This window comes from Erinaceus europaeus, chromosome 5 (genome assembly GCF_950295315.1).
Source record: "Erinaceus europaeus chromosome 5, mEriEur2.1, whole genome shotgun sequence".
Lineage (NCBI taxonomy): Eukaryota > Metazoa > Chordata > Mammalia > Eulipotyphla > Erinaceidae > Erinaceus > Erinaceus europaeus.
In genome coordinates, this window is record NC_080166.1 from 128422338 (window position 1) to 128434837 (window position 12500).

Below are 12500 nucleotides of genomic sequence, written 5' to 3' on the forward strand. Positions count from 1 at the left end.
GGGCCAGACCAGCTAATTTTGTGGGCCATAATACCTGTGGGTCAAACATTACCCAATTCTGAACAAGACGCTGGAAGCATCTTTAAATTCATGGATGTCTAGGATTCAAAGTTAAAGGTCTTTGCTTAATCCCCTTGACTCTCCAAAGCCTCAGTGAATTGTGCTACAAACACACATGCACACATGCACACACAACTTAGGAAAACGGGAATAACCCTTTACTTGTAGAGTGCTGGCCGATGGCTCACCCAGTAAACTGCACACCTGACCATGCACGAGTACCCACACTCAAACCCCTGGCCGCCACATGACAGCAACAGCACACGGGGGACTTCACAAGAGGTGAGGCACTGCTGCAGTGTCACTCCTCTTCCTGACACAGCCCCACTCCCATCCTCTCTTTACCTTCTATCTAAAAAGCAGAAGAAAGAAAGGAATCCATCTGGAGTGGTGGAATTGAGCAGTCATGAAGCCTCAATAAAGTGATAAAATAAAAACTATTTTAAAGCCAAGAAGCAGAGGCTGAGTACTCAGGTGGCGTACCTGGCTGAGCACACATTACAATGTGCAAGGACCAGGGCTTACCCGGGTCCCCACCTGCAGGGGGGAAAGCTTGGCGAGTAGTGAAGCAGGGCCGCAAGTATCTCTGTCTCTCTCCCTACCCTCTCAATTTCTGGATGCCTCTGTCCAATAAATAAGGATAATAATAATTAAAAAAATTAAAGTCGAGGAGCACTTCCAAATCAAAACAGCTAATTAGTTCATCTACCAAAAACCACTGGGAATAAAGAAACAAGCACGGGGGTGGGGGGGAGGGAGAATGAAAGAAAAGTGCAATTTCAATACAATTAAGTTTGCCTTCCTCCTTAACCTACTAACATTATGTGCTCAGATCAGGGATAGTCAGACTGCCCAGTATCAAATGGCACTCCATGAAGACTGGACCAATCTTGAAAATTAACTCCACGTATAAACATATAAAGAAGTCCATGAACACATGAATTTGTGTACTGAGTCTCCTTTAAAAACAGTATTAGGTGCTCAACAAATTGTTTGGCTTCGTATGTTAACTCTCTTTTCAATCACCAGGTTCCAGATGCCACCAGGATGCTGGCCAGGCTTCCCTGGATTGAAGACCCCACCAATGTGTCCTGGAGCTCAGCTTCCCCAGAGACACACCTTACTAGGGAAAGAGAGAGGCAGACTGGGAGTATGGACCGACCAGTCAACGCCCATGTTCAGCGGGGAAGCAATTACAGAAGCCAGACCTTCTACCTTCTGCAACCCTCAACGACCCTGGGTCCATGCTCCCAGAGGGCTAGAGAATGGGAAAGCTATCATGGGAGAGGGTGGGCTATGGAGATTGGGTGGTGGGAACTGTGTGGAGTTGTACCCCTCCTACCTTATGTTTTTGTTCATTAATCCTTTCTTAAATAAAAAATAAAAACAGTATTAGGGGTCAGGTGGTGGTGCACCTGGTTGAGCACACAAGTTAACAAAGTGCAGGGACCCAGGTTCAAGCCCCTGCTCCCACCTGCAAGGAAGAAGCTTCAGAGCAGTGAAAACAGTGCTTCAGGCGTCTGCTTCTCTCTCCCTCTCCATATAACCAGTACCAATCAGAAAGCCTGGCCAGAGCTTTCCAGTGAGGTCATCTAAGCCTTGCACTAAGTTCTGTAGAATTCATGCTTTACATTTATAGCATATGTCATAGTCTCATATCTTAACTTCCATCACTAAAATGGGCTTACCCCTGACATACTATTTTTTCCTTTTTTACTAATTTTTATTATCTTTATTTATTTATTGGATAGAGACAGAAAGTGAGAGGGGAGGGGACACAGAGAAGAGAGAGACACCTGTAGCATAGCTTCACCACTTGCAAAGCTTTTGTCCAACAGGTGGGGTGGGGGGGCTTGAACCAGGGTTCTTGCGCATTGTAACACATTCGTTCAACCAGGTGAGCCATCACCCGGTCCCCAATTTTTAATTTTTTAATTTAATTTTTAATTTTATTATTATTGTTTTGTTTCGTTTTTTTTCTCCAGGGTTATCACTGGGGCTCAGTGCCGGCACTACAAAATCACTGCTCCTAGAGGCCATTTTTTTACTGGATAGGACAGAGAAATTGAGAGAAATGGGGAAGACAGGGAGGGGAAAAGACTTCTGCAGACCTACTTCACTGTTTGTGAAGCATCCCCTCTGCAAGTGAGGAGCTGGAGGCTCAAACTGGGATCCTTGCACAGGTCCTTGCACTTTGTACTATGTGCGCTAAACCCAGTACACTACTGCTGCCCACCCCCCAACACCCACCCCCCCTCCACACACACACACACGTATTCTGAAAGATATGCAATGCAATTCATAGAAAAGAGGTGCAGGTGGGATCAAATTGAGTTTTAAATAGCATTTGGGTTGGTGTGGACGACAAAGCACATTTACCTCGGTGACAAACAAGCTCTGCGCTTCCTCCTGGGCATTCGCAGGAACCGTGGAGCAGCCGTACCGACCCTGCCTTCTCAGGACGGCCGTCTGTGAAGGTAAGTGCAGGAAAAACTTCGGTAAGTGAGAGTGGCAAGGGGCCTGGCGTCAGTGCCCCCCGAGTCCCACCCGTCAGCGCGACTTCCTCTTGTGGTTACAGGCAACACTACTACTCAGCACCCCAAGTTCAAAAGTCACGTGGGACAGTAATTCCTGCATCTGTTTTGGATCGGGGCCTTCGAAGCCCTTCGGGGAACTCTTCTGTTTGCCAGCCAGGCATACAGACAGGCAGTCCCTAACACTCCCACCCCCAGCGCTGATCTAACCCACAGCATTGCCTTTATTTACCTGAATTGCCTTTTTGTATGTGCACGTGGCACGACAGACATAAAATGTACCACTTTATTGTCAAGTGCAAGTTCAGTGGCATCAAGAACTTCACAGTTGTAGGGTGACTGGATCTGTCTGTTAACTGCCTTTTAGTTTTTTATGTTTACTGCCCAATGCAAAGCAGTCAGACAAGTAGAAGGTGTATGCTTAATATCTGCTGAGTCCATGAGCTCTCAATGGTCCTGCCTTCCCAGAAATTCTAGAAATGTTCTTGTCTCATAAGGCTTAAATGCTTAATTATTATCATTTCTTTCTTTTTTAAAAAATATTTATTTATTCCCTTTTTGTTGCCCTTGTTTTATTGTTATAGTTATTATTGTTGTTGTTATTGATGTCATTGTTGTTGGATAGGACAGAGAGAAATGGAGAGAGGAGGGGAAGACGGGGGGGGGGGGGGGGGGGGAGAAAGATAGACACCTGCAGACCTGCTTCACTGCCTGTGAAGCAACTCCCCTGCAGGTGGGGAGCCGGGGGCTTGAACCAGGATCCTTACGCCGGTCCTTGCACTTTGCGCCACCTGTGCTTATCCCACTGCGCCACCGCCCGACTCCCTAACATTTCTTTCTACGTAGTGCCAGAAAATGACGTCAGGGTCTCATATATATGTGATAACCCTGAACTGCTTGCTTTGTTGGCCCAATTTTTATTCTATATGTTTAAGAGCGGGAGAGGAAGAAAGAAACCAAAGCAATGACGCTGGCTCTCCATAGCTAATTATTTATCAAACTGGGATCTCAAGGATCTGATCCAAATGTTTCTCTTTTTCCTTTAGTTGGAAGAAACTTAGGGTCACTCTGTGATTCCGACCACCCTTCACCTCCAAGATAGGTCAGCGACTCCAGGGAAAGCAGTTGGTGTATAGCTTGATTTCCTTTTTATGTTTTCTCTGTTGGGTGGCTTCACCCTATTTACTCTTTTTTTTTTTTTTAATTACTCTATTGTGTTCATCTCTAAAAGTATGGTTCAATCCTATTTTCAGAATAAGGCCCACTTTTCTTAAGGAAAGGAAGGAGAAGAAGCTCTGTTTCCTAACAAAACAAAACAAAATGATTTCCTGATTGCGAAAAACAATAAATTAATGTCCTAAAGTTTCAATTTTAGAGTGGCTTGTTACTTGGTTACAGGTAAATACCTTTTGAATACTGCTCACAGTACAGAGAGAAGTCAGAAGTATTAAGGGAGCTGCTAAACTAATGTTTGGTTTTCAAATCTATCCTTTTATACAATGTCCTAAGAATGGAAAAGGCGGGGGGTGGGGGGGTGGGGGGGGTGGGGGGGGTGGGGGTGGGGGGTAGATAGCATAATGGTTATGCAAACAGACTTTCATGCCTGAGGCTCTAAAGTCTCAGGTTCGATCCCCTGCACTACCATAAACCAGAACTTAGCAGTGCTCTGGTAAATAAATAAATAAATATATTTTTTTAAAAAAGGAAAGAAAAATAAAGCCTCTTGGACCTAAGAATAAACCTTCAGGGCCAGGCAGCAGTAGAACGCACAGGTTACTATTCACAAGGACTCAGGTTCAAGTCCCTGGTCCCCACCTGCAAAAGGGAAGTTTTACAAGCGGTGGAGCAGGGCTGCAGATGTCTCTTTCTCTCCCCTCTGTATCAACCCTTTCCCTCTCAATATTTTTCTTTATCTATGAAGAAAAATAAAATAAATAAATAAGGAGCAATGAATTGGGGGGGGGGGGGAGGATGGTGGCCAGGATCTAGATTTGTGGTGCAGGTACCGGTCCTTAGAGATACGAAACAACAACAACAAAAAAGTAGACATCAGTGGCTTATTTTCTCCCAAAGCACCCCAGTAATCACTTAAGGGTTTGACACAGATATCACTACATTCATCCATTGTTCATTCATCCATCCACCTACCTCTTGACTGGTTCCCTGTTTTCTAGCATCATCAGTCATGGAACTAGCAGGTTTAATAAAAATTAATAGTTGCTGTTTTTATTGGGCATATATTCTTATAACAGAGGAAGGCAAGGAAATAAATGCTAGCATGTGATATGTACTATGGGAAGACTGGAGAGAGAGAGAGGAGAGAGAGAGAGAGAAAGAGAGAGAGAGAGAGGAAAGAGAGAGAGAGAGAGAGAGAGAGGAAATACAGAAGCACAAATTGGGCTGAAAGGACAGACTCAGAGATGTAAATCCAGCAGGAACTAGAGGAGACAGAAGTGCACTAAGCCAGACCATTTAGCTGTACAGGGTGAGCACTAGTTTTACTCAGCACAAAAAGGAAGAAACTTTTGGCTTGCCCTTGGAAAGTTAAAGAAGCAAAATTAAGACATAAGAAGATAGCCCGCCCCTTCTCTACACACACACACACACACACACACACACACACACACACACACACACACACGGTCCTAGAACTGGAAATGTATCCCACGGTGTTGCATAAAGAGAGGTCTCAGCACTACAGGTTCCATCAAATCTCAGCATCACTTTACAGCAAGCTGCAAAGTGTTCTAGTCTTTTCTCTCTCACACACATAGTAAATAAATAAATCTAAAAAGTATATCTCTGACAAAGGAAAAACTGGTACTCTAAAGTTGAATTAAATAAACTAAGGCAACCTGCAGCCTAGCCAATGGTATAAACTCATCTGGGGGAGAAAAGGGCCAAGGCTGCCTGCAGGCCAAGAGCAATTTTGTTAGTATCTTTATCGCCACTGAGAAGGAAAGGATGAGACCTACTGGGGGGCCTCTGAGACTGGACACCAATGTGGTGCCACCCTTTGATGTCAATGGTTTGCTTAAAGTGTGAGTGCAATGTAAGCTTTCCTGGTTAGAGAGAACACAGTAAGTGTATTGCAACCTGCATATAAGTTCAAGCTCTTTACACATTGTTAAATGGTATTCTGACTTGTTTTCTTGTGGGGTTGTCTGCTATAAATCATTTCACTTGAGCCCAAGAAACTTTAGTCATCTAAACCAAACCCATCTCTGGATTTGCAAAGCTGAAGATTAGATCCTAGGCTTGGTAACCTTGTAAAGTATGTTCCACGCTCCTCAACCTCAGCCTCCATTCTCCAAAACTCTCCTGCACGCACATCATCTCCCTATCAGACTGTGGATTCCTTTGAGGGCAGAAGATGTATTTTCCTATTTGCATCTCTGTGCTAAGGACTCAATAAATCTTTCAAGAATGAATGAGTAAAACAGTCAATGGTGGGGGTCGGGCGGTGGCGCAGTGGGTTAAGCGCACGTGGCACAAAGTGCAGGGACCGGCGTAAGGATCCCGGTTCGAGCCCCCGGCTCCCCACCTGCAGGGGAGTCGCTTCATGGGCGGTGAAGCAGGTCTGCAGGTGTCTATCTTTCTCTCCCCTCTCCCCATTTCTCTCTGTCCTATCCAACAACAAAGCAACGTCAACAATGGCAATAATAATAACTGCAACGAGGCTGCAACAACTAGGGCAACAAAAAGGGGGAAAAATGGCCTCCAGGAGCGGTGGATTCATGGTGCAGGCACCGAGCCCAGCAATAATCCTGGAGGGGAAAAAAAAAAAACAAAAACAGTCAATGGAGACAGAAATAGGAGTCCATCAATAGCAATGCATTATCTGCATACATGCTTTTTTTATTCTTACAAAAAGTTCTCTGATCCATTACAGAAATTGGCGAGGAAAGACTACAATGCAAAAGAACACTATTTTAATTTCTCCATAGATTTTTATATATTAAGTCACTTCAGACGCCAAATTGATTCACATTGCATTTCTGTAGCTTTATTTGGCTTGTAGCAGAGTCCAAATCAATACCAGGAGATTTATACTCTGCAAGCATCAACATCCTTCTTACAAATAAGATTAATTTTCTATTTTTTTATGGCTGTCGTATTTTGAACTTTTCTATCAGTTAGAAATATAGTCTTGTCAAAGGCGGATCTATATAGGTAAATGCCGAGGTGGACATCTAAAGAACATTAGCCATGTTCCTATGTCTGGGAATAAATTATTTCCTCTCTTGTATGAAAGCTTAGTAAGTTTCTACTAAGGAGCTTTCTACATGTGCAAAAAGGAGGGGGAGATATTTTTAAAGTGTGACAAGACCTGAAAATTAAACCTAAAGATAGCAAATACCACTGGGATAGAAATTTCACAGCACAGAGCTATTACAAAATAAAGCCCTTTTCTAGCTACTATGATAGTCTAAATTATTTTTGGACAGTACTATAACTTAGGTTAAATGTTCATAGTCTTTGATATGTTAAAGTAGCTTAAGTTTTTGGCTGAGTATAGATGGGAGTTTAAAAAAAAATCACAGGATAATTGTGAAGGAAAACCTATAACAGCTAGTGGGAAGGGGGTAAAAACCCTTCCCCTGGTTGAGTGGTGGCAAACCAGTAAACGCACAGGGTGTGAAGAGCAAGAATTGATGTAAAGATCCTGGTTCAAGCCTACAGCTCCCCACCTGAAGGGGGGGTCGCTTCACAAGTAGTGAAGCAGGTCTGCAGGAGTCTGTCTTTCTCTCCCTGTCTCCCGTCCTATTCAACAACAACAGCAACAGTAACAACAACAGTAACATCAACAATAAATAGGAAAAAATCACCTCCAGGAGCAGTGGATTCATAGTGCAGGCACCGAGCCCCAGTGATAATTCTGGAGGCAAAACAAACAAACAACAACAACAACAACAAAAAAAACTTCCTTATAGGACTGGTATAAAAACGTATAAACAGGGTGAAACTTGGACTTGGTATGGTGTATTACACCAAAGCAAAGGACTCTGGGGAAGGCGGGCAGGGGTTGGTATAGAAGGGCTCTGGGTCCTGGGGCATGATGATTGGCAAAGGGTAAGAATATTGCAGACACCAACCACAGGTAGATGAGAGGTCAACAAGCATTAAATCATTACAGTTTATATTAATCATTATGTAAACCATTAACCCCCTAAATAAAGTGGGGGGGAATAATGTGCCAGCTAAGCCTACATGCTCCAATGCACAAGGGCCTGAGTTTAAGCTCCCCTCCCCCACCACCTGGCCCCACGTGCAGGGTGAAAGCTTCACAAGTGGTGAAGCAGTGCTGCAGGTGTCTCTGCCTCTCCCAGTCTACTTCCTCCTTCCCTCTCAATTTCCCCCATCTCTATACAATAAATAAATAAATAAAAAGTAAATATAAAAATAATTAATTAAAAATAGAGACTCTCAGCTTATACTTTACAGGATTTTCTTTCTTTTATTTTAAAATATTTTCTTATTTTAAGTGAATGAGTTTAAAAAGTACAGTTGCCCCTGGCCCCATAAATGAAGAATTTGCCACTACCTCTAATTTTAATTTGAGATGTCAATTTTCTTTTTTTTTTTTCCTCCAGGGTTATTGCTGGGCTCGGTGCCTGCACCATGAATCCACCGCTCCTGGAGGCCACTTTTCCCCCTTTTTGTTGCCCTAGTTGTTGCAGCCTCGTTGCGGTTATTATCGCCATTGTTGACGTTGCTTTGTTGTTGGATAGGACAGAGAGAAATGGAGAGAGGAAGGGAAGACAGAGAGGGGGAGAGAAAGACAGACACCTGCAGACCTGCTTCACCGCCCGTGAAGCGACTCCCCTGCAGGTGGGGAGCCGGGGGCTCGAACCGGGATCCTTACGCCGGTCCCTGCGCTTTGCGCCACGTGCGCTTAACCCACTGGGCCACTGCCCAACTCCCGAGATATCAATTTTCAAATGTATATTTTTCTTTTTTTTTTTTTAAGAATTTATTTATTTATTCATGAGAAAGACAGGAGGAGAGGAAGAACCAGACATCACTCTGGTACATGTGCTGTCTTGTTTCTGTCAGTGTCAACTAACCAACTTGCTACTATGACCCCGTTAGAACTGGGGTACTGAGAAGCTCACATTTTCAATGGCAAGCAATGTGAAGCAAATGCTTTAATTAAACTTCCTATGGGAGAATGTGAATAGTGGAATGGGCAAAGAGGTTTGAGTTGAGAGAGCCAGGGATCCTGAGTTCTCATTTGTTCTGCCTCTAATTAGCTGTGGGGCTTTAACTTTCCACATCCCCAAATAAAGAGTTTTCTAGGCTCTCTGGGTTGGCTCTGTGATTTAAAAAATTCACAATTCTTGTAAACATGAAATTATTTTTTAATTATTATTACAAATTAGCAAATATATTTTATTAAAAGCAGTGTGTAAAGGAGATTAAGGTAATAGGGGTTATCTATGACCTCTTAAAGATATTAAGCAAGATATCAGGTGACTTGTACATACTGCATTATTTGATCTTCACAGAAAAATGTAGAGCTGACATTTCATAAGAAAGTTCCTAAGACACTGAGGAGGTAAATAACGTTTCCAAGACAATATTCACAATAAATTTCCCTTGATCTATAACATTCCCCAAATGTATCCATCATTATTAATAGAAATAAAACTTATTTAAGAATCTAGGACCTAGAGGGTGGACAAACAGCTTACCTGGGTTGTACACAGCTTAGCAACATGCAAGTCTGAGATTTGAGCCCAACTTTCCTTGCATTAAAGATCCTGGATTAAAGGATGCTTGGGTGCTGTGGTCTCAGTCTCTCTCTCTCTCTCTCTGCCTCTCTACATCTAAATAAATATAGCTATAGATATAGGAGCTGGGTTGTGGGAGGTGGCACAGACCTGGACCTGGGAAGTGGCACAGTTAAGTAAGGTACTCAACTTGGAAGTGAACACAAAATTCTAAGCTATCTCAGATGTTTTGTTTTCTGAATGGTATGAATTGCTTTGTGAGATGCTGAGACACAAAATGCATTTAGGAAAAAAAAAAGATGAAACCTAAACCTGCTTTGATTTATAGTCTTATTACCCCACTAGAAATTGTTGGATTCTAAATGAAGGGAGATTCACTACACAGACTTAAACGCTGGTGTGGGTGTTGACAAAGACCTGCTTTTGTGGCATCATTTTTTTATTTTTCTAACCCTCTTAACTCCTGTGGCACTGGAGGTTTTTTTACTGAGAATTTTACAATGAGCACTATAACAAGACAGGGCTCTTAATTCCTGGAGGCAGCATAGCCACAGGGTATTTAAATTTCATATTTCATAGGAATTTAATTAAGCAGGCTGAGACAAAAGGCCCACCCTTCCCTTGGGACTAAACAAACAATGAATTAGAGACAATATCCCAGAAAGTGGGTGGGCTGCAAGTTGAGCCTGCTATGCTGCTGGGCCTCAGACTGGCTCCCAACCTCTTGGTTCAAAGGGTGGGAGTATCCTCCCTCAGACAAAAAAACAAACCTCAGGGGCAGCCCAGAAGGAGCAGAGGCTGAACTCCCAGAAAAGGGGTGGGCAGGGGAGAACCCTGAGAGTCCTAAGCAGAGGGAGGGCCCAGTAAGGGGGGGGGGGGTGCACAGGGCACCAGGCTGAGTGAGAAGAGGTAAGGTAGGTACAGGGCTACTGAACAGAGAGAGTGAAGCTTCTGAGATGGGCTCAGAGGTCTGAGGATAGCCTGCAGGCAGAAAGAGAGACCAGAATTGCTCGCCATAGTCATCGCCATCGCCATAGTCATCGCCATCGCCATTGCCATAACCACTGGGCCTCAGAGGTCCAGTCAACTTCAAGTCACCCTTTGCTTAAGAGTCAACCCTTCCCATGTGTGATCTCAAATAAAGCATCTGCACTAAGTTTTACTTCCAGGTTTGGCTCAACTTGGTAAAACAAATCCTTCAAAACTTAGCATTTATCAGAGAGATCCAACTTTGATCTGCCAGCAGAGACCCATTTGCAGTAGGGGTAAGTCTAGGGGCTAGGGCTCAGTGTAGAGGAGGGAGTGGATATGGCTCAAGTCAAAGCTGTAAAGTCCAGGTAACACTGACCTCTTCAGCCTGGTCTCTTCAGGCCTGGCCCATCTCCTCACTCAACAAGTAAGCCCTGCACTCAATTTTGATTATGTTCTATTGGGCCAAATTGATCAAGTTTGCTTCAGTGTTTTAAAATGATAAAGGGTTTTCAACCACTCCCTGTTTGATAGCTGGCTCCCAACACCTCCAACCTTTTGTCTCCAGGCGTGAGCCAAACCACAGGCACCTCATGTGTCTGCGCAGCGAGGTCCTTCTGGAAGTGTCCCACAGATGCATGTGTGTACATGAACCGTCCTGCACTCAGTGCAGGGCTCTACGTTACACTACTTAATACTCTGCTGTGGCTGACTGAGCTCATGGTACCTACTGGCTTCTCTTCAAACATCTGGCAGATGCGCTTGTTTTAAAGCGAATGATTTGCTTTTTTTTTTTTTTTTTTTTAAGTGAGGATTCAGTCCCAAGCTGGACTGGAAACTAAACAGAATACAGGGCGTTCTCCAAGTCTGGCAGTGGAGAATATATCTTGGCAGCCAACTACATTGTTCTATTGTGATTAGAAGATTCCATTTTCAGGGAAGCAGTTTCCTGAGGAGTGACTATGTTTAATCCACTAATAATTGAGAAAATGAATGGAGCATGGAACAAGACAGGGTTCTGCAGAAGGAATTCCATTTGAATTGGGGGGGGGGGATTCAACAATTTCCAAGGAAATAATTACAACATTACAAGGGCTGAGAAATGGGCATCTTAACAGCTGCTCTTCACCAGCTCCTCCAAGGTCCCCATGCTTCCATCTTTGGGGTGGGTGATACCCAGACTGAAGCCAGGCCCTCATGTGTGCAAAGCATGCACTCTGTTAGCAAGCTATGTCCCCAGCTCTAAGCTTCTGTCTTTAACTGTCTCCTGTGCACTTAACAGTGTTACCAGTGTGATGTCAGTGACATCCCCCCAGATGATGCACTAAGGTGCTCAAGTCTGAAGTTCAGTGTGAGGCCCCCTCCCCTGACCTGCTCTTGCCCTCTATCCCACCCTCTGCGTAGCTGCCAGTCATTTCCCTAAAAGTCTCCTAGTGGCATCATTAAATTCTTTCAATGACTGCTTTCCGTCACCAGAATAAAGTCCAAACACCTCAGTATGGCCTATGGCCTTTCATGGTTGGCTGTACTGATTTTTCTGGAGGATTTTCCCACTCTTCTCTGGTCCTACCATGCAACACACATACGTTTTGAGCCTTCGTCCTGCCTACCCACACTGACCTCAGGGCTCTCACACACAGTGCATGCGGTTGCTGTGCCTGCTGCTTTGCTGACATGATTTATAACTCCCAGTGTCTCCCACCAGGACTGACAGGCTCAGTCATGGCTTATTCATCTTTGCTGCCATCATAAACATTTGCTGAGTGAATGGCAGTTGGGACTTAAAAACGAGTACTGTTTCCTTGAGCTGTGTGTGTGATCACTTAGGGGTTCCTGATGCAACAGTGTAACTGGCAAGACACCAGGAAACTTCTGTCACTATATGATGTCACATGTTTATAAATTTCATAGACCTTTGAGAGTCACAAAAACTTGATCCCTGTTACTTCTCGCTCATCCAGATTATACATTATATAACTGTCCAAATGAAGAAAACTATAACTGATGAGACTGGGTGTGTTTAAGGTGGTATGGCCATAGACAAAAATTATAACTGAATAAGCTGGTGACCAGATTCATCAAGTTCTGGTTTTAAAGAGTCTTCTGTTCATTTATGTTTGATTTATTATGACAAGGAAGCTTGTGTTTAATAACTTCTTCAGTACTACAGCACAACTGAAATCAGGAGCATTAGCAAAGCAGG

The 12500-nt window shown here is 43.8% G+C and overlaps 1 protein-coding gene across 17 annotated transcripts in view; it reads right to left on the reverse strand.

Moving 5' to 3' along the window:
- The window catches only part of DOCK9 (dedicator of cytokinesis 9), a 324795-nt gene that overhangs the window by 148297 nt on the left and 163998 nt on the right, over positions 1 to 12500 (reverse strand). For all 17 annotated transcript variants that reach the window (XM_060191793.1, XM_007521919.3, XM_060191796.1 and 14 more), the window contains exon 3: positions 2440 to 2529. In XM_060191793.1, coding sequence (XP_060047776.1) covers positions 2440 to 2529 — 90 coding nt within the window. The remainder of the gene's footprint in view (positions 1 to 2439; positions 2530 to 12500) is intronic.